This window comes from Aquila chrysaetos, chromosome 12 (assembly GCF_900496995.4).
Source record: "Aquila chrysaetos chrysaetos chromosome 12, bAquChr1.4, whole genome shotgun sequence".
In the NCBI taxonomy this organism is placed as follows: Eukaryota; Metazoa; Chordata; class Aves; order Accipitriformes; family Accipitridae; genus Aquila; species Aquila chrysaetos.
Window position 1 is genome coordinate 38050046 of NC_044015.1, and position 21632 is coordinate 38071677.

The 21632-nt window shown below is 39.4% G+C and overlaps 1 protein-coding gene across 3 annotated transcripts in view; it reads right to left on the reverse strand.

Annotated features, from left to right (window-relative positions):
* The window catches only part of DAB1 (DAB adaptor protein 1), a 479714-nt gene that overhangs the window by 68735 nt on the left and 389347 nt on the right, over nucleotides 1-21632 (reverse strand). For all 3 annotated transcript variants that reach the window (XM_030031997.2, XM_030031999.1, XM_030031998.1), the window contains 2 exons: nucleotides 3198-3337; nucleotides 722-820 (listed from right to left, as the gene is read on the reverse strand). In XM_030031997.2, the coding sequence (XP_029887857.1) occupies nucleotides 722-820; nucleotides 3198-3337 (239 nt within the window). The remainder of the gene's footprint in view (nucleotides 1-721; nucleotides 821-3197; nucleotides 3338-21632) is intronic.

Sequence of the window (21632 nt, forward strand, 5' to 3'; positions counted from 1 at the left end):
GCTGTGGCAAAAACTGTGTAAGGCATGGAAGTGTCCTGCAGCTTCCTCGACCAGATGCTACTGGATGCTTGGCAGCCTCAAACAGCGACCTCAAACTTTCCAGTATCTTTTACCTCCAATTCCAAACAATATATACTTTTTCTACCACTGACAATACAAAAGCTCTGATTCTTATGGTTACTGCATACCTCATAGAAGACCGTCATTGCTGTTAATAGGAGCATATTGCATCATGGTGACTACAACTGCATTCATGTGGAATTACAGACCTGATAGAAATTCTTAGATTCCCCTGGGACAACTTCAGGGCAATCGCAGCTAAGTGTGTGTTGCTGCCAGCAGTTGCCTTCTGCAAACAGTGGGCTGGTATTTCCAAGAAGCAATTCTTTATCTGGCGGAAGGAAAACAAATCCCTTCTTGCCACTTTCTGGACTCGGAGCTGTGAGTGTTTATGCACGTAAGGAGCATCTGTGTACTCAAGTAAGTGGTTCTGCAGAAGTATCCAAGGACAAGGCTTTACAATAAACCGCGCCCCATGCTACACTTTACACCTCAGTCATCTAATGGCTTGCTCTGATATATGATAACCCTTTATCAAGCTTCTCAGATGCTTCATGTGTGCTTACACTGGTGAGACATTACTGCTCAGCTAGGAAATGCTTTTCAAGAAACATCCATGAAAAGATTCGATTCTGTTCCATCACATGATTATTTTACTTACCCCTGTCTTTTCGTCGAAGATTTTGATTCCCCCAAAGGAGACTGTTAAGAAGATTTTTTGTTTATGTTCTCCTTTCGAACGAGCTGCAGCAACAATTCCCTATTGAAACAAAGAACAGTTTGGCTGGTTTCATTACTCTTCTAGGTGCCACAGCAGAGCACAAAGATTTGCTTGTGGAAAATTCACCACTTTTCTAGGAAAACTTAAGGGCTTTCCAGTAACAGTCCCCCTCTTACTTCTGGCTTCCTCCCTTTTTTCAAGGTACCACATCTCTTTATGCTACCCAGACAGCATTTCAAGCGTGCTCCCACTTCCAAGCCCTGCGCTAGTAATCCTCCATGAAATCTGTTTTCATGGAAGCTGAAGGTCATTTCTAGCACACTTTTCCCAGCTATAAGCTGTTTTGTTTTCTTTTTTTTTTTTTTTTGCAAGAAAAAAACCCAACAAGCAGTGGAGGTAAAAAACGCCAACAACTTTAGCTTACTTCATGGGCATACTTATGTGGACTAAGCAAATTGAGCTTTTTATAGTTGAAGAATATTCTTTTCAAAAATCAAACTATACCTCTGCTATAAAAAACTGGTATTGAGGGTTAGTTTTTTTCCTGATCTCAGGCTTTTACTTCATAAGTGAACTTGCTAATATGCATCTCATGTATTATTCTCCCACAGTGTAAGTATAAAAGTAACTTCTATTATCCACCTTCTCAGGAGCCTGCCCAGACCAATAACACTGTACTAAGATCAAATGTAATCAATTGCACTAGTAAATAAATGAAAACATTTAGCCTTTATCTGATGCTCTGCAATTTCAACATGTTTTAACAACTACTAACTTATGTTTTAAGACCTTCATGATGTCATTGTTCTTATTACACAGACATGAAAATTAAAGAGAAAAAATGGAGTCATTTGTCAAAAGTCACCCCAAAACTTTATGCCTGGCCTTAAAACTAATGTTGTTAGACACTAGGTTTCCAGACCCCACAACTTCACGCTATGCTGCCTTACATACAAACATGAATTTCTACTGTTCCCTTCCCTTAATAGTTTTAGTCATCTCACAACACTGTTTAGATCAATCTTGCCACTTTGCAAACAGGTATCAGGCATCTGGGAGATGCGGAAATGGTAATCCATGGAGGAGAGAGACAAAAAGGCTTGTGCAGCAGAACGGTGACAACTCTCCCAAATTGCTTCTAGGAACTGTGAAATGGTGAGAAATATCCAGTATACAATTAAACCAGATAGGAATATTGTGGCAGATGTAATAAATCAACAGTGCACCTTTTAGAACAGATTAGATTTTGCTTGTCATAAAATGTTTGTAACTGATTTGTAAATTATTTACCAGGTCTTGCTTTTGGATTGTTCAACCATAAGATGCTTGTCACCCTTTGCTGTTTATTCATGAATAACCACCTACTCCTGCCAGGTCCTCAGGACTGGAACCCTGCTGGTTGGTAGTGTAAAAGATACTATTTAGTGATTTCTCCTCCTGAAAAAAATCACTAATGGAAAATCCATCAGCTCTCTTGGCAGAGTGCTGGGGAGAGGACTGGAAGAAAAAAAAACAGGAAAAAACTGCAAAGGGTTTACTCCTAGACCCAGCTTGTAACCCTACAATGCAGATGGGAAGCCAACAGCCAGCACTGCACTCAAGGAAAACATAACCTATCCTTCCTTTTCAATTACTCTAGCTCTTCCACATGTCCCAGGGCGAGATAAAGGATGCTTCCTATAGAGAGCTCTTATGGTCTTTGAGGGTTCTAAGAAAAGACTCAGCCAGACAGAGATGTCGATCAGGCTCCAGAAAGTCCACCCTCCTACACCACTAGTGCTTTCAGACTCTGTCTACTCTCTAAGTTTGCAGTCTACTCAAAATCTGCCTCTGTCACTGCTCCATTTCTTCCCCTAAACTCTGGGGACTCCTCTTTATCTTCTCATGCTCCGTCCTCTCAGTGCACTGCCTCCTGATTTTGTAACCGATCAATCCTACCATTAAAGGTGCAAGACATCCTCCTCCCAGTGGGGACACCAGTTCCCCCCTATATCTGGCTACCTACACCCCACCCCGTCACCCACCCCTTCCTGCTTGTCCCGACAGGAGATAACGGTCAAAGGCAGGGCTGTAGTTGATTAGCACTGTCATAAAATGGTCTGATACACCATTTTTCTTCATAGTGGTTTACCTCCCCTTTTGCATAATAAAATTATTCAATTTGCAGATGTGTTGTTTATAATTCGTGGACAAATTGCAGTGGTGTCAATCACGAATAACTACTGAACTCAGAGATAATGTATTAAAATTAAACTGGGATAAGCAATACCAGCCAGGAGTTCATGTAAAATTGACTGATTTCAATACATAATTAACCAGTGAGACTCAGTGTCATGAAAGGAGAATGAGTAAAAGTTCAAGCTGAAATTTGTTTCTCTTGACTCCATAATATTAAACATTAAAAGTTTCACTGCACCTTGAGCTTCATCATGGAGTCTTGGCATAACTTGTCTCCTCGTGCCGCGGAAACCTCATCTATCCCAATCAGTTTTGCTTTGTATCGGACACCGTCACCTTTAAACCTCTTTATTAAAGTGGCTTCACTGCGATCCTGACCTGAAAAGACATAAGGAAAACAAGGAAATTTACATGAATGCAAAGGAAAATAAATTAATAAATACTCACAATTAAGTGGCAAATTAGATCTAACTCCTACCTCAACACCTAAACATGCAAACATTTCAATAAAATTACAGGAAACAGTACTAGTTCAATAAAACCTTTTGGCCTTACTACCTCAAATGAATTCACAGTGGAATTATTGCCATACAAAATCTTCTGCATGAAATTTGCACACAAATTAGGTTTACAGAAATGAGAGATAAGCCTGAATCAGACCTCATGGATCTGAAAACTTCTGATCTGTATGGGTTGTTTTAATCCCAATACACTTGAGAATTCTTCATTTTGCAGACAAAACTCTAATAGAAACATGCTACTATTTCCTCATATACTGACTTATCTAACCATATCAGCAATATTTACACTATTAACATTTGAATGATGGAAAAACAAATATTATTTGCCTATAGAATATTGCTGCTCTAAAACCCCCACAAGAAATACTGTCTCCTCATTCTATTCTTTCTGCTTACAGACATATACAGAAATGACATAACTAGCAAAGTCGGCTCTCACAGGCTCTCACAGGCTCACCCCGAGAAGCTTAAAAAAAAAGGCACAAGATGTATCTGCAGAAGAGTTTATACTGTGTCTTAGCTGGAAGAAATATGTTAGTTAGGGAATCAGTCTTCCTAAAATTGATTAAAGATATATTTTGCAGCTGTCTGTGGAATTTCTTGCTAGGATCTCAAAAAACACAGCAGCGAACTGTAAATAATTGCAACCAAACAAGTAACCAAACAAACAACGCCCAAGGCACAAAGAAGAAAGCAAAAATGTGAGATCTTAAAGAATTTGAAGTTTCTTGAACCCAACAGATTCCACCAGAAAACTTCCCTAAACATGGACTGACATTGCTAAAATTTATACTATTACCACCTAGGAGCCCTAGCTGCAGATTTTGCCCCATCCTTCTAGCTTTCGTAAAAAATAAACAAAGAGCTAGAGTCTGCTATAAATGAACCATAATTAAGAATCTAGTCTTAGACACCTATATTTGAGAATTTTGGCCCACATTTTCTCCAAAGCTCATTCCCCTTTGAAAGGTCAGATTTAAGCACCAAAAAATTAATAAAATCTGCTTTTGTGTAGCCGGTTTTTCATACGCAGAAGTACAGAAACTTTGGGGGAAAAAGCTATTTTGTTTTGCATTTCTCTTAAAAGCACCTTTTTCAGCTGTCAACACTTGGGTCAACTTTGCTAGTGTTACACACCCACCATGTGGATGAACAAACTACGTTCAAAACTATGGAATTGAAATTTTTACAATACCACTATGAGAATATCTAGAAGCATACATGACCAATGACAAGTACTTCCAAATGAACATACTCATTTGCTTCTCCTTCCCCCAGAGCACAGCACAGTCTACACTGTGAAGTAGTGATGGACTAAATGTATGTTAAAAAATAGAGCTATTTTAAGCATATGGAGATCTTCGAGTGTGTTTGAGCACACAAATACTACTTCTTTCAATGAAAATACCAGCTCAGAGCAATGTTTTAATACTTCATTTATAGCCCCTTAAAAATAAGGCAGCTGACAACTGTTCCTGTGGCCAGCAGCCACCCAACTGTTTCCCTTGATTCGTTTTCACTCCTGCTCCCTGAGAAGAAATAAACAGGGTTGAAACTTCATGCTCTTACATTATATTTTATTAAAAAAAAAAAATCTAATAGAGACACAAATGATAAATCAGAAACTCGAAGTAGTGCTAATCTAATTCCCCAGGAAAATGCCAAGGCAGATGTTGGCACCATCAGCTAAATACAATGAAAACCCATTTTCCACTTTCAGCCTCCAGAGTGGGGCAGGAGGGAGAACATCTGGAGACACAACAAAGTACAACGATAACAGTGGACTTTTCCATACGCCTTTTATACTTTCAAAGATATCCTGTTGATTTGCAGTAAATAAAATCCAATTCCAACAGCTTTCTTGCCAACAATTTTCAACCTTACGTCTTCGTTACAGCTGAAGGCAGCTGTGCTAACAGCATGAGCATGTAAGTGTTCAAGAGTGTTTCCTGGGTCCAAGTCATGATAGCAACCTTGCATTCCTCAGTTACTTGAACATTTATACTTATTCCAACCTCTGATCTATTTTGCTGCATGTAACTAAATCCCTGACATTAATAGCCCATTCAAACACAACTTATGGCTATGTTTACTTACACACAAGTCCCATGTCAATTATGACCCAGATTAAGTAGGATAAAGTGCTTTTGGGATAAATGACTGGGAAAAATCATCAACGTGAAAATGATGCAGATATTTTAAACTGCAGTGGAAACTGCAAATTACTAGAGACTACAAATTCATCCGTAAAACCCTAGAGCATGTGTCCCATGAAAAAGCAGAGAGAATGCACACACACACTGTCCTATATTATAAATCAGCCATCTGCAACAGTCACCATTTCTCAGCATATATCCAGATTTCCCCCGATCTATGCTCATACTGCATTTCTAAATTTTGGTGCTGGAATCAGGACTGAAAAACTTCCTACCTGCTTGGAAAATGACCATATGACAAACACTGTCAGTATGGTTGATTTTATACCACTCATGAGATATGAGATTTATGCAGGGTGATACTTCATTTGCACACTGGACTCTTATAAGGCAGATAGTCCAGACTCTCATAAACATCTCATCATTAAAACAAAAAAATTTTTTTTAACAACAGTTCTTGAACAAGGTCCTTTCTGTGTTTGAAACTGCATAAATAAGAGATGCCTGAATTAGAAGGCTGTAACTCTTCTTAAGGTTCGGAGGAGGCTGAGTGATAACATTAAACCACTAAACCAGAGAGCTGTACCTGTGCCAGAAACCCACCCAGGAAAGCGCTGCCTCTTTCTTTCCATGTAACAAGCAGAGTGAATCTTTTCTTCTTCCCAGCTCCTGCTTTTGTCAGCAGAGACCTGCTGTCGCGCTCAGCTCTCCAGCCACCCCCTGCCACCGCGCTTGCTCGGTCCCAGTCTGCGGGGAGGAGGATTATCCTGGATGCGGGGCTGCACTTACTGCCAGAGCTCAGTTTTATTTGAATAACGAGAAGCTGCATCTTGGGGCTTTCACTCTCAGCTTGCCTTCCTCAAACTACAAATAATATCTCAAGGGTAGGAAGGGGGACATTCACAAACCAACTAAGAAGATTTTATGGAAAACTGAAGCTTGAGGTCTCAAATCATTACTAGACCATAATCTACAGCAAGATTAGAAGCACATGTTTAATGACAACCACTTCTTTCCACAACACATTTCCCGAGATCTCATTTTAGGATTTCTTGACTCGAGAACACCACAGCTGCCAAAGCCACATTGGGTGAGCTGCTGATGCCCATCCCAGTTGTCCACCGTAACCTGCACAGGTAGGGATCTGCCCAGCATTCTTCTTCAGAGGACCAGCACTACTACATCATTCTAAAATGAACCTAAATTAAATTTTTTTTTAAAACTTCTTTAACTTCAAGACCAATGGATAATTTCCAATGGTTTGCTCTAAAATGCTTTCATAAATTGCTTTTCATAAGCAAAGGAATATCCCAAGCATTTGTTCGCAACTCAACACAAGCGCTTTACAATCCAAAATGGCACAAGATTATCAACAAAACTAAAACTGATCTGATTCTCATGCCCCAAACTGAGAAAAAATGCAAAAGCTAAAAACCCAATAACAACAAATTCAGTTTAGAAAGGTGATCATGTTTAATTAGAAAATGTGCTGCTGTTGACACAGGCAAAGAAATGTTTTGTTTGCAGCATGTAGATTTATAATCCTCAGAGGCCCTTAAAATGTAAATGTAAGAGTAATTATTTCATCTACTCCTATAGATGTCAGCATTCACCTTTAAGCCATATGTGTTCCAGCTGGACCCACTGCTCCCGCCTGAGTAGGCAAACACGACCTTTGCTGCCGAGTTGTGACATTGCACTTGGACTTGCACAGTCTTTTAAGAGAACAATAAATCCCCAGAGCTGGGTGATGCAATATGCTTCTGAGCTTGCATCTAAAGTAGAGAGAGGCTTATCATCATGAGCAGTGTTAAGGTACTTTATCCATCTCACTAAAGCTACCCTAGAAGTAATAAACAAGGTTTTTAGCACAGTCAATCATTTTTATGCGAGGCAATATACCTTAATTAAACTAAGATTCCCTCAAGCAAGCTAAAGACAGACCTGAACCCAAAACCCCAAGTACTCAACCCAAGTACCTCAAGTACATTCAGTCCCAAGACGTGACTAGTAAACAGTCCGAGAGGAACATAAGCTATTATGGAAGACGCAGGTCAGAGCAGCCCAAGTTGAGCGCCGGGGGCGAGTGCTCCCCGGGTCGTACCCAGCAGCAGCAGTCACTGGAGCTGCTCGGGGAGTTGCTCCCCGGGCATTACCATCAGAGCAGCACACCAGCTGCCATTCAACCTGGACTCGGACATCAAGAGGGAGAGCTGTGTTTGCATTAGGTTATTTGGCTCCACGTAATGCTCTTAACTTTACAGACTGCAGCTCACTCAAGGTTTTCTTCCCAGGCACTGTGTATTTTGGTGAGCGTTTCAAGAAGACTTATCCTCGCTCTTAGTACAAGTCAAGGATTACACTTGATTTAGGCTCTTAGCCCAACAGAGCACCAAGCTAACATTGTATTAATATGCTAACATTTAGAGCAAACGCTGTTCATTCTCCCAGGGGATCTGTGAGTGAGCGTATTTCATAAATAGAAAAAGAAAATAAACCAAAGCATCACCGCAATAAGCACACTGTTGCTTTTTCTGTATGTTCTTATAACATAGTACGCATTCTTCACAGCACCCGCTAATCTAAACCAATAGCCCTGGAAATGGCTATATCCTTTATTTAAATGTGTGAAGCCCTCAGGGCATAATCCGAATTTCTTGATTTTACGACTGTAAAATATATAATGATATTATCACCAAAGTCAATAACATGCTCCTGGCAATCAATTCGCTGAAGAACGACACACCACTGTCTTTTTTTTCCCTTCTTTCCTAACTAATAAACTGTCAAAGTTGTATCCATCACACATTCAAATTATAAACCCGAAATAACACCTCCTTACATCTCGCAGGGCTGAAAAACAATCACGTACGCACTTATAAACAGCCTACATCTTCATGGGGACAATTAGCATTTTTATAGCACCAACACAGTGGAAAATACAAAACACTGCGGTGCAGAATGACCTCTAAGATGCTGCACACACTGAAGACTACTAAATTAATTGCTAAGTGAAGGATATTTCCCATTAGCTGTGCACATATACGCCCCTATGTCCACATATATATGCATCCATAAGTTTATGTATCTGCACATATGCATACACATATGGTGCACAGCTTCATTTCATATCAATTATCTGAAGAAAATCCACAGTAATTTTAATCAACTACAGATTTCCCTCAAAAAAAAAAAGTACGTAAACAGGTGTAAAAGAGAAAATACATACATAATTATATGTACCTTTCAGTACAGCAGCAACTAAAGAGCAATTCATGAAGGAATCATGAAAATCTCAAACAGATTAGTCTCCTTGATGGCATATTTTTCTCAATGGCTTCACAGAACCACAAGTCCAATACACAGAGCTCAAATCTATCCATCGCACAAAGGGATGGATCTTGATACCAAGACTGCAGCACCTTGGAAACACAATTCTTTCTTCATAGGCATAAAAAAGTTCAGTGCAGCATGCTTATTTGGGATTTTAAAACTAAAAACCCCCCACAAATTCTCAGATCCTCCTGCTATCCATTAGTGTAATTTTTGAACTTTTCTGCTAGAGGTAGAAAACTTCAAGTTGCCAGGTCGTGTATTTGTCACTGTCTTTGGGAGCACGACTGCCCAACCCCATTGTGCTGCACCTAGAGATCTGACACAGAAAAATAAAATTGTTTTCCTTTTTTAACTTAACATTTTAGAAAAGAGAACACATCATATCTAGCAGTATACGTGCACACAATTTAACTTCTAGTGTTATCACTAGCGTTCTCTTCCTCTAAAAATATTTTTCAAATGAGTTTCTTGCAACTAGCCATTTTTAACTTTTTTTAACATGAGAGTTACTTAAGCATTTAATTTCAGGATCTATAATTCATCTCAAGTGACCAGAGTACATTCGCAGCAAGATCTGCTCACAACATCAATCACCGCTGTCTTTTACACGAAGATGTACTTTGGATTTCACACTTTATTTCATTGATAAAGGCTAGCTCCTAGCAACTGAAAAAAACTACTGAGGTAGTGAAATGCAAGCTGGTTTTGGGGGGTGGATTACAACCTTAAAAAGCATGTTGAAATTTTATAGGGAGTAAGTACCTCTTTTCTATATAGGACCCTGTACAAAACCTTGTTTACAGTATACGAGTACAACTTGAATGCAAACTTCTCCTTTCATCAACTGATAGGGAAACTCCTAAAAACTCTGCAACACATGTTCTGGAGTGCTTCCAGCTTACCCAGCTACAGATAGCTTGCTGTAGGGTCAACAAGTGAACCCTATTGGGGTCTACTGTATTGACAAAGTGATATTGCCAAGGTACAAGTACATAAAACCTCAGCAAACTCTATTTCAAACCTCCTCCTTGCCCAAGAGTGCCATCAGGAAGCACGTGAGCCTCCTAGTACAAGGAACTAGAGGGAAAACCTCCATCCTGTCCCGCTGGTGCTTTGGTCCTCTTGGTCCTTCTGCTCAGAAAAAGGTAAAATGTCCCATTTTGACAGCAACGCAAACATTTGTCTTGAATGCAAAGACTGAGAATATTTCTGCGGAAAATGATAAACCATTTAAAGAAAGGACACAGGAACCACTCTAAAGGCTCAATGAACTTCTATTACGGTTAAATTTAAAAACATTACCTACAATTTTAAACACAGATAAGGGCTCTCCAGGAAAACTCAATCATCATTCAGACTATCATCTCAGCAGTACTTCCCGATTGTTCAGCACTGCTATTCACAGTAACCTCCAACTGAGAGATTTTATGGCTTCTGGCATTATTAGCCTGTGAATTACTGTACTCGAAGACACCTACACATCCCCACTCTTAGAACCAAGTTTCCTATGTAAGTAAATAAGATGTTCCCATACTATTTGCTGTCTTTGAGCAGAGCTTTATGAGCAGAGATGTCATTCACAAGGTGACAGCAATTGCACTTGCCAAGTTTTTATCTTAACGCTTTGTATTCTACACAAGTTAATACAAAACAAGATGTACCTTTTACTGTCTCCAAAGCAAAACGGTTTCGTGGACTAGATTAAATTATTTCTTTATAGTACAAATAAGTATGTGTGAGTATGTCAAGAGAAGAATTCAATCATTTACAGAGAAGGCCTCAGTATAAAATAATGTTTGATTAAAATTTTGGACAAATCTCAATGATGGAGAGTCTAGGGCAAGCACACAGGAGATGGCAGTGATTGAGCACATACGCTCCACAGGCAGATGACAAAGCACTCATTTTAGTTTTAGCCACAAGGCTCACTGATCAATTTTATTTTCTTCGATGGTCTTTGAGATGACACTATATGGGCACATCCTCAGACAGAGAAATGACCAAAAGCTGAATGTAATTAAACTTCCTTTCAGCCTCTGTACCATGCAAGTCTCCATAAATCTTTGAAAGGCATTCTGTAAGGTGCCTGTTACAGGCTGGATGCAGAAGCAGCTAAAATCCTAAATTCTACACTGACTTAAATTGAAATGCGACACCGCAATAAAACTTCATTTTGGGGTGCTAGCCTTGTTCCGCAAGCCCCAGGGAACGACCAAAAGTGAAGCAAGGAAAACTTGGTAGTCCATTTTCTGCTGTTAGAGATTAAGAATAAAAATGATGTTTTTGGACAACTAGAGGGGAAGGGAGAGGCCAGGTATCTGTGGATTCTCCTCTTTAAAAGACAGAAGATAGTTTAGCAAACTTTGTTCACTTAATGTTTCAAAGCTGGGGTAAATGTTTACGTCATGCAGACATCAAAATGTCAAGTAAATAAAGCCCTTGGGAAAACAGGACCATCAACCAGTTCATTCCTTACCTGCTTGCCTGGATGTCAATATGAAATTGGTTGCTTCTGAGACAAAATCAACTGAGAAAAGGTAATTGATTTTACAGTGACCCTTAATTGGTGTTAATATATGCACTGCATTTGGACAGGGCATGGTAAAAGCCCAGCCACTTTGAAAACCAAGGGACCTGTTACAGCTGTACTAATATGCCCAAGCAAAAGAGCCCTAATGGGACATCCAATAGATACCACTGACTACTAGGAATCTCCATAAAGGACTTTCAAAGTAGCAAGGAGAGGCCAGTCCAAATGGCGCTGCTAAATTACCCCAGAATGTGTCATTTCCCAACCAAATCTGAACTTGCTGGGGAAGAGGAAAGTAAATTAGAATTGCCTTTCCTTCCAAGCTCCATCGTAGCACTGAGAAGCACCTTAAAGCAGCTGAAAAACTAGCCAACACTAGGAAAACTGATCATTTACAGATGAGCATCTAAATAATCATTTTGGTATGTGAACATGCAACAAGATTTGCAGAGCTGCTGAATTCCCCTGACTCTTTAATCCTGCAAGAACTAAAAGTGCTCAGAACATATGAAAAAAAAAAAAATCAAGCTGCTTTTGTGTGTCTACCTGTATCTGGCTTTAAGTATGTAGTTTTCAAGAACAATTTTAATTAGACTTTAACTAATCCAGGACACAGACATGCATGTGCTTACACATGGTGCCCCAATATCATGTTGAGACACACAAATTCACAATTTACACTTCAAAGCCTACAAATATATTCTGTTCATGAGTGTATCAAAGAGTTTAGGTTTTGTTATGTATAAAGAAAGAGAAAGGGTGGAGAATCAGTTCACTTCATACAAATGCCAATTCTTGTGCTGCCCTAAGATAAATGTTAATTCTCCGCGACTATAAAAAGAGCAAGTTAAGAAAAGGTTATGCTCTGCTGATTAACATTCCCAAATTTCTCACATGTTCAATAAGAGAAAAATCTTTCCATCCAAGATAACTAATTACACACACTAAAGTCCCCAAAGAAAAGAGCAATAGCGCATAACAGCTAAAGCAGGAGGACAAAGCCATTCATTGATTTACACTTTACCCTCTCTTGTCAACACTGTGGTCTACTGCATCGGTGCTGCGTGCACACACAGAAATGGGACTGTGCACCACACTGGATAAAATCATGGCCATGTGCCAGGGCAACCTTTCTCCTCCAGCCATCCTCTTTGTCAATGTAGAACTTTATTTCATTGAAGACTCATGCCAGTACTCATTAAAACAGTTACAAAATGATGCAGTAGATCACAACAGGCTGTAAACATCTGCAGACTGCAGAGTCTGGTGGTTGTGCTTCTGTTCCTTGACTGGTTTGGTTCTCCGTTGCAAATGAAGTCTCACCTAAATCATAGGACTTGGTCTTCTGGGGTAGAGAAGGTGAACATCAGTCTCAAATGAAGCACAAAAGCTCTCCCACTTGGCCTCCTCTGAAGCTCACTCCACCCCATCTCCCACTTCACTTAACACCCGATACCATTGAGCAAAAACTCCAGCAGAAAAGCTGCATCACTCACCATGCTGTGATGGCAGCTACGTCACCAATGCGATAGTGCAGCTGCAGAACCACCCTGCACCTTTCTTCCTATGGAATTAGTGGCACTAATGATTATGTCTCAATTTATTAGTCATTCTGATGATATTGGTATAAAATGCAGTTCTGGAACGTGCAGACCCTTAAGTTTCTGGCTTAAAAAGCTGGCTTCAAGGCCATGGCATTAGAAGCAGCACATGGCCTCAGAAGGGAATTATGTCCCCACCTTACAAAGCCTGTTCTCACGCAGAAAAAGGAGAAGAATGAAAATGATCTGTTAAAAACGCACAGTAAATAGATTTGTAGAAATTATCCTATGATCACGTTAATTCAATAAGAAAAGCAGCTGCTATTTATTTTCCATGGACAAATGGAAATACCAGTATTCACCACATGGCAGTCAAAAAAAACCCCAAACCACTATTTCCCTGCTGAAATTGTTCACATTTTGCTATCCAATGTTTCAGGAAGAAAATTATTTTCATTTTGGCCTCCCACTGCCTCTGCAACATCAGAGAATGTCTCTCCCTGTTGGAAAAACAATAGGAGGCAAAGAGGAAAGCAGCTTTTTTCCCAAGACTTTGGGCTAAAAAACGCCATCAATTTCAAAATTACAACAGTGGCAAAGTGCTTCTTTCAATCTGGTCCTTTCATTTTTGCCTCCTGCTGCCATTCCTATTGTCAAAGTGGCAGCAGGAGGCAGAAATGAAAAGACTACTGCCGGCAATCACCCTTGGGCAAAGCGTTAATAAGAAGTGAAACACCCCTGTGCCTTAACAAATTCCAGAGGTAAGAAATTGGGGTTTGTGCATCTCTCGTGTGTGTAGTGCGACAGAGGATCAGCACATCAGGATAACTCTTCTGTTTCTGGAACTACATTGATCAGGCATCAAAGAGCCAAATTATTTGGGCAGGTACTCAAGAAACTAAGAATGAAACAGAATATTGTTAGAAAAGTAATAAAATACAACAAAACCAAACCGACAAAACCCACCAGATAACTCTACTTCAAGTAAGAGGAAAGGAAATTACTCAACTGGGAAAAGTTGGGGCACTTTTTCAAGACATTGGGTAAATGGGTTGAGTTGTAAGGGCACAAGGACCCAACTGGTCGCCAAGCTAACCTAGAATGTTTGAATCTGAAGAGCCTGTTGGTATGTGAGGGGAAACGGAACAAAAAACCAAAGCTTAGTGCTACCAAAATTTTTACAAATTTGAACAAATTTGCTGAGCCACCTGCAGACCAGTCCAGTATTTCAGAGCTATTCACCTCAAGAACAGCAGCAAAGTATAGTGCAACCAGAAAGAAATCGCTAACAACCCTCCTTCCAAACCCTGCAAGCCAGACAGAAGCTCTTGAAAAGGGTGACTATAACTAATCCAGCCAAATAACAACCTCTGTCTCTTGCCCTTTGGTGAAGTTTCCAAAGAACCCAAGTTGCCCAACTGCAAATCAGTGTCCTCCAAACATGACTTATTTAGAAATGATGCCTTCGTTACCTGAAAGGAGAAGCTCAGTCCCGAAGTGAGCAGTACCTGAAAGTGTCTCTGCTTACAGCCCCCAAGGCCGTCTCTGGTAGCTGGACACTGCAAGGCTGACCGAATTGTATCCTTTTTGGGAGAAGTATGAGTGTTAAAGGGACAGTTTAACCTAGTTCTAGGAAGTTTTCAGCTGCTGGAGTAAATCAAGATAGAGGGTAGGAGCTGTGTCTCAGTCTGTTCCTGCTTAAGGCTTGAAAGAGAACATATTTGCCAAGATTATACATGCTTTTTCTACTACCTCTGTGATAACAAGAGTTCATTACGAGAGAGGAAAATCACATTCCTCTGAAGACCTTGGGGAAAAAAGTGTGAACAACGTTGACTTCATCTACAGAAGTTCTTTAAAAACAGAGAAAACAACTGGGAAGCGAATAAAGGAGCTAATGACATTGAAGATGGTATTATTTTTCATTGCATGAATTAAATAAGAGAGAGGAGGGTTTTCTTCACTGAAACTGAGCCAAGATAAAGTTACCTTTCTCCCATTAAAAATAAAAAGCAATGGTACTTCACAAATAAAAGTAGTACAATTTCTTGTGCTAGAACTGAACAACAAAAATTTATGAAGCCTGAAAACTATACTCTGTGCAATGTGCACCTAAACTGTTTCATCACCTGTGTTTGTTAAAATAATAAAGAAAGACAATTTCCAAAAACATTTTGTATGAACTCAAAAGAAGAAGTTTTATTCTTCGGTCAGAGTTCTTTATTGACTTAATCTGTATAAAATCCTTGTTATATTAACTTTAAGGACATGCAGATAAAAATCAGTCTGCTGAAATCAACACAAGCATAAAGAGCAGCCTCAGGGGAAAAAAATAGATTCTGTTTGTATCATTAAAATATTAAGAGACTTTTAAAACATTATTATTCCTCTTGCAGTTGTACTTATCTTCTGAAGAGTGTAAGACCTGTTTACTTGGTGTAACACTCCACCAATATTTGGTGGCTGGAACCATCAAGCTTTTCTGTCTATTTCTACCTCTAACAGTATTTTGCGAGACCGCGCTGAAAACATTGATCAAATGATGCATGAATCCTCCTTTGGACTGCACCCCAATGCCTTCTCAATAACTTGCCTATAACTTATTCATTTACAAACAAAATTGACTGTGTCTAATCTCCGTGAAAAAAACCCAACAATCTAATAATTTAATGTCTGTATGCAGCTTAGTGTATTATAAGATAGGGCATTGCTATGCCAGGTTAGTATGCTATTAGCTGGGGGATTCTCAAGCATCTGTCATGCAAAGTAGGTCAATTTCTAGCCATATAATTCTGATTATGTCAAAATATTTATTCATGAGTTTCCTAATTCAACATACTTCAAATAAGTCATATTTATGTAAAAAAAATACATCTAAATTATGGTTGCTAACAACTGGGTTATCGCAGCTTCAAACACTCTAGTAGTCCAGAGACGTGGATAATGTTTTTCCCTTACAATGTACTATGTAGTAACAGAATTGGTTTTATTTCCTATTTGCCATTATTTATAGTCTAGTTTCCCAAGGAAACAAGAGTAACACAGCCACACGCTCCATGGGTGTATGTGGGAATGTGCAAAGCAACAGAAACACCCATCCTCCCTTCTCATGCCCGTTCTTCCCTGCACTAACACTTGAACCTTTGGGCCAATTTCAGTCAAGTCTCATCAATATTATGAATTTTTCACTTAACCGGTTGGGGGAAAATAGGTGGCTGAATAGAGGAGAGAGACCCTATTAATGAATTTGCTGAGGAAAGGCCATGCTGTGAGCTTGTCTTTCCTTAGAGCTTAGATCAACACCAAGACCCAAGAAACCAGGTTTTCCCAGTTCCTCAACTCACAAAAGTCTTTCCATCAAAATGAAAAGATTACCAGGAGGAAAGGGGAGTATAAAATGACTTAAATCATCCACATGCTCAACAAGATCTAACCCCTTCCAGTGAGAGATTAGGAATGACTCTGAGCTGCAGGTAACACTCATGCAGTAACAGGGAGATGGAAAGGTTCATTACCCAACCAAGGCCATCTGTGACTAGTTGATCATACAAAAACAAGAACAAATAGCAGCTCTGAGGTTTTCAGTCCTACTGCAGGCAAAGAAAAGGTCTTCAAGATCACCGTTTTCTTCATTCCACTGTACCCTGCTGCAGTATTCAGACTACCTGTGGATTTCCCCTTGCTTTTACCAGTCCTTGCTTTTATCAGCACCCACACGATGGATTCCACTTTTTACCAACCATATCCCTACTAAACATCCTAATAACTTTAGACTTGGCAGAAGCAAAATCTTTTAACTTTCCTCCCAAGTAAGTGCTGCCTAAGCCTGTATTTCATCTTCTAATATATTGCCAGGAGGTGCAACTGAAAAACGTATAGTACTATCATTCTTAAGGCAAAAAATGATGAGCCTAATTCTTCACTTTACTATGTTTTCTTTTATGCCATTCTAGCACTGTACTGGTAAGTCAAAATGAATTGACAGTCCTCAGAGCAATGCCCACAGCAAGATGCAAAAGGCACAAAGGCCGTGTGCAGGTTCTCCTCCTAGGACATATGGAATACCTTAAACATGTCTATAATCTATAGGATTCATTGCTTCCAGGACAGAGGGGAAGGAATGGCTTTACCTTTCATCAGTTAAGAAGTTGTCCCCGAACAAGAAGACACACAGGACTTAAAAACTTTTGATGGTCTTTCACTTTTGTGTATTAACACATCTCCAGGTTGCCTTGATACAACCAAGATAGAAAGGCTGCACCTGAAAAAATCATCAGAGGCTGAAACTCTAGAGTCATCAACCACGTGGCTACTTTTATAAGCTTTTAAATACAAATGTGTGTTTCTGGCCACCATTTTAAGAAGCTGTGTACCACCCTTGAGAGTTTGGTCCTCTGACACTTGGAGGAGCTGTACGAAGACCTGAGCACATTCCAGCCATTACTCCCGTATTTGCTTGAGGTAACACGTATGCACACAGCTATGGTCTGTCAACGACCTTTTTAATCAAAGAAAAGAAAAGGAGGGCATTAACACTTTTAAATGCTTTCAATTACCAATGCCCTGATATTAATTTTCTAAATGTTGTTCTACAGGGGTAATCAAACCGCGATCTGTGTTCCCTTTGTCTGGCTGCTTCTCATGCTAGGATTTAAATGCTATGTTTTGTTTCATCTGTAATAGTTTTCCCTTAGACCTTTCTGGTGGAGTCTGCGGGCATTCAATATAATCTGATTGTTGATTATGTCCGTGGCAGTTATTTAGCTGCCTATTGGGCTGGTTTGAAAGAATCACAACGGTGGCTAACAAGACTAATCTCAAGACTACCATTTAAGAAAAATTCTTTTAAGGTTTAAATGCCAATTCTTTCTTCAGCCACCCTCCTACGTGAAACCCCCAAAATAAAATCTATTCGATAATAAAACCATCACCAGTAAGCCTGAAGCGGCAGATCAAAATATAAATTTAGATGTTGAAAAAATATTTCTACTGTATAGATATATAATTAGAAGAGTACTGTTATATAAAAAACCTGTCATATTTTAGAAAAACTAACAGTATAAGACAAGGCAAGTTACAGCAAATGTTGTAAGATGAGGAAGACTTGATCCTTGGGATCATATTTTGGCAAGTAGCAATTTAAAAATTACACAGAACTCATTATGCAAACTCTCACACTGCCTTTTGGCTGGTCTGCACTGCCTTTTCAGCCCATCCTTCACACAAATTTCAAGTTCTTTACCTAAAATTTCAATACTTTTCTTAGGAAAATGTGAGGGTTTGACTTTATTTCAAGTAATCTGATTTCACCTTTTCACCATCGGAAATATTAGGCATTTGTAAAGCAGAGAGTGCAGATGCACTTGTGCGTGTATGAAAGGGAGACGTTTCAGCTTGAATTCGGTGAGAACCGCCTCGTCCAGCAGCGCTTGCAGGATTGGCCTTGGTCAGGATTGAGCTGACTAACCATTCATCTGAATAATGCCACTGGAAAGCTCAGCAAAGGAGTTAATAATAGTAGACAAAACAAGATTCATTTAATCAGCTATGTATTTCTCTGATTACAACAAACAAAGAAACGGGATTGTATGACAATTTTGAGAGATTGGTAAACTTCAGCAGTGCCTTGTAATGAAGCCTTGGCAAGAAATAAGTGAAATACAAAGATTTTTCATATTGAGGCTGTGTAAACAGTTTCCACTTTTAGAAATGTATCCTAGCAACTCACAGAAATGGTTTTAAAAGACAGCTGGACAAAAACATAATTTGGAATAAAACCAGAGGTAATTGCTAAACCATCAAGTCTGGTGGTCCTGAACTGGTCTTGCAGCCACATCTCAACTCTGATTCAAGATGCTGAGAAAAGAAACACCAGGACAAACAGATGTTTTAAAACTAACATCTGCAGGAAAAAAATATTAAAAAGTGCATCAGTCTTGGTGGAAATTATTCTGAACTTTGTATTCCTTTCTTACTGATGCAGAAAATCTCTTTGGCTTCCAGTAGGGAGGCCTGCTGGACCTACAACTCGTGTTTTACATTTGCATGTTGTTAGACAGAGGTAAGAGATGCATAACTGAATTTTATTTATCAGGTGTTCACTCAATACCATTGCAAATCAATTTTTTTTTTATTTCATTTTTCAGGAGAAAACTGAAAGAAGCGACTTGTATAATAATGCACAGACCTTGATTAAATGTCTAATCCATAATTCAATAGAGAGATTCTGCTGACATCATCAGCAACAAAAAAGGTTCATGAAATCTATCATGAACACAAAAGGAGCCTAAACTATATTTCAGGATTAGTATTCAGACAACAATTGCATAAGCATTATTGGTGATGGGGATTAACCATGTTTATACGTAACAGGTCACCTTATAAAAACCCCTAAGAAGATGTAACAGGAGAGAAGAGCATCCTGCTCCTGAGATGGAAACAGAGAATACTCCTCAGAACATACTCAATTTTACTGTGGAGGATTATTTTGCTTTCCAATGACCGTTTACATGTAAACTACAGTACACGGCATATACAGAATAACTATCAGGCTGTAAATTCAGATACGGTAGGGTAATTAGCTCAGTCACAATCTTCACAACTGCACTCAAAAGTGGTTCTAAATGACTGCAGGTACCAGAAAGGGGGCCACAGACTGGGTCCCGGTTTGGTGCTCAAGGACTGAGCAAGGGATTCTTAGGGGAGGAGGAAGAGTTGGGGTTTTAGGGCATGGGGTTGTTCTTTGAGCCAACACTTACCATAAATGCTCCTGGGTAGCTTAGCTATCAAGAGGAAGGTTTATTATACTGAACATCTAATGGGTAAGAAATTTTTTTTTTAAACTAGCATAGATACATATAACTTCCTCAAAATTTACGTTTAACAGTTTGCCAGAGGATATTTTTCCACAAGAAACATCAGTTAATTTTCAGTCTCGCGTGGCATCCTGAATATTCAAAGGAGGCTCAACTAATTCTTTGATTTTTCATTTCTCCAAAGGTCAGCTTTTAATAATTCTATTATAAAGTTTGTCAACAGACACATTACCAAACCAGTAGTACACACTGGAACATATTGCACATTTAATTTTGTTTCAGTTGATAAATTTCCTGTCCTTTATGATATATTCCCCAGGTTGCATACAAGGGGCCAAATCCAGAGATCTGTTTTTGATTCATAGAAAGGGAGTCATGACAGGCAGCAAGCTCTAGCTTCATAAAATCCACCTTTCTAGTGACATAAAGTAAATTATTTCTCTGAGAACACATTTCACACCGCTCTATTAATAATCACAGTTCATTGAAGGACCCCCCATCCTGGACATGGCATTATCTCAGGCAGAACCTCCATACCACAGCACCCACGCCTAAGTACCAACCAAAATATAAATCACCCTCTGAAGATCCACTGACTAGAGATGGATGCTAAGGCAGTCAGCAGGCTGTGTTCAACATGTCAATAAAGTTCCTTAAGTTTGGTGGGATGGAAAATCAAACAGTGATACCACCCTGAAACCCCCTCCCAGACCCCAGGGACTCCTGTGCCAGAAGGGACAACTTTGCAAATTAGTGGCCTCCAATATAGTTTTTTAACTCATTGACCTTGCCCAACTGCTTTTTAACTTTAAGCACCTGACACAAACCTACTGCCTAAACCATATTGCTGCAAGGAGTCCCAAGCAATGCAGCGTACGAAGAACAGCGCTGTTCTGCTCCCTCTGAATCCAGCTCCCATCAGCTCTCACCGGCCCCGCGTGGCCTCTGCTCAAAGGAACAGTGAACGCTTGCTCACTTGGTTTTGTAGAACTAAACTTTCAGATGTCTTTCCAAAGTGGCGATTGAGAAATGAGACCCCACCACCGCGCATATAAATTTATTACTATTTTTCCCTCTGTGTGCATTGTTTTACATTATCAGCATTGAATTGTATCTGCTTCATTGCCCAGTTATTCAATATCATCATACCTTCCAATGCTTCACTGCTATATTTCATTTCTACTGCTTTGGATAGTATTTTACTGCTAGCAAACATCACTGCCTCTCTATCTGCCCCCTTCCTGGCTTATGTTACTGGTTCAGGGTGATTGACACCAGTCCTCTGGCAATGCAAATTAAGATCACCATTTTATTACCACTTCCCCTCTTTCCCAATTCACTTATTACTTCTGAACTTTAGCACTTTTGGACTCATGCCACTTCTCAAGAAAAGGGCAAAAAAAAAAAATCAGATGAAGACTAAACTGAAATTCAAATGGAAAGCAGCACACTTAACACTACATTTGGATTTATTTTGGAAAAATCTTAAGATCTTTTGTTCTAAATAGAGTTACTGACCTAGAAACATACATTCATCTCTGGAAATAAATCAAAATTCCTCCTACATTAATCTAATTGCACCAGTGGAAGCTAAGTAGTCCCTTAAGTAATTTAAGTTTCCTTATTTGAGGGGAGGAAAAAAAAATCAGACCTTCACCATCACTGGGAGTGTGTTTTGTAGAACAAGCCAGTTATGATTAATTTCTCTGTTTGCAGTAGTAAAGGCATTTTGCCTTAGAACAGGAATAGGTGTGAGCAGATAGTCTGGGTGTTA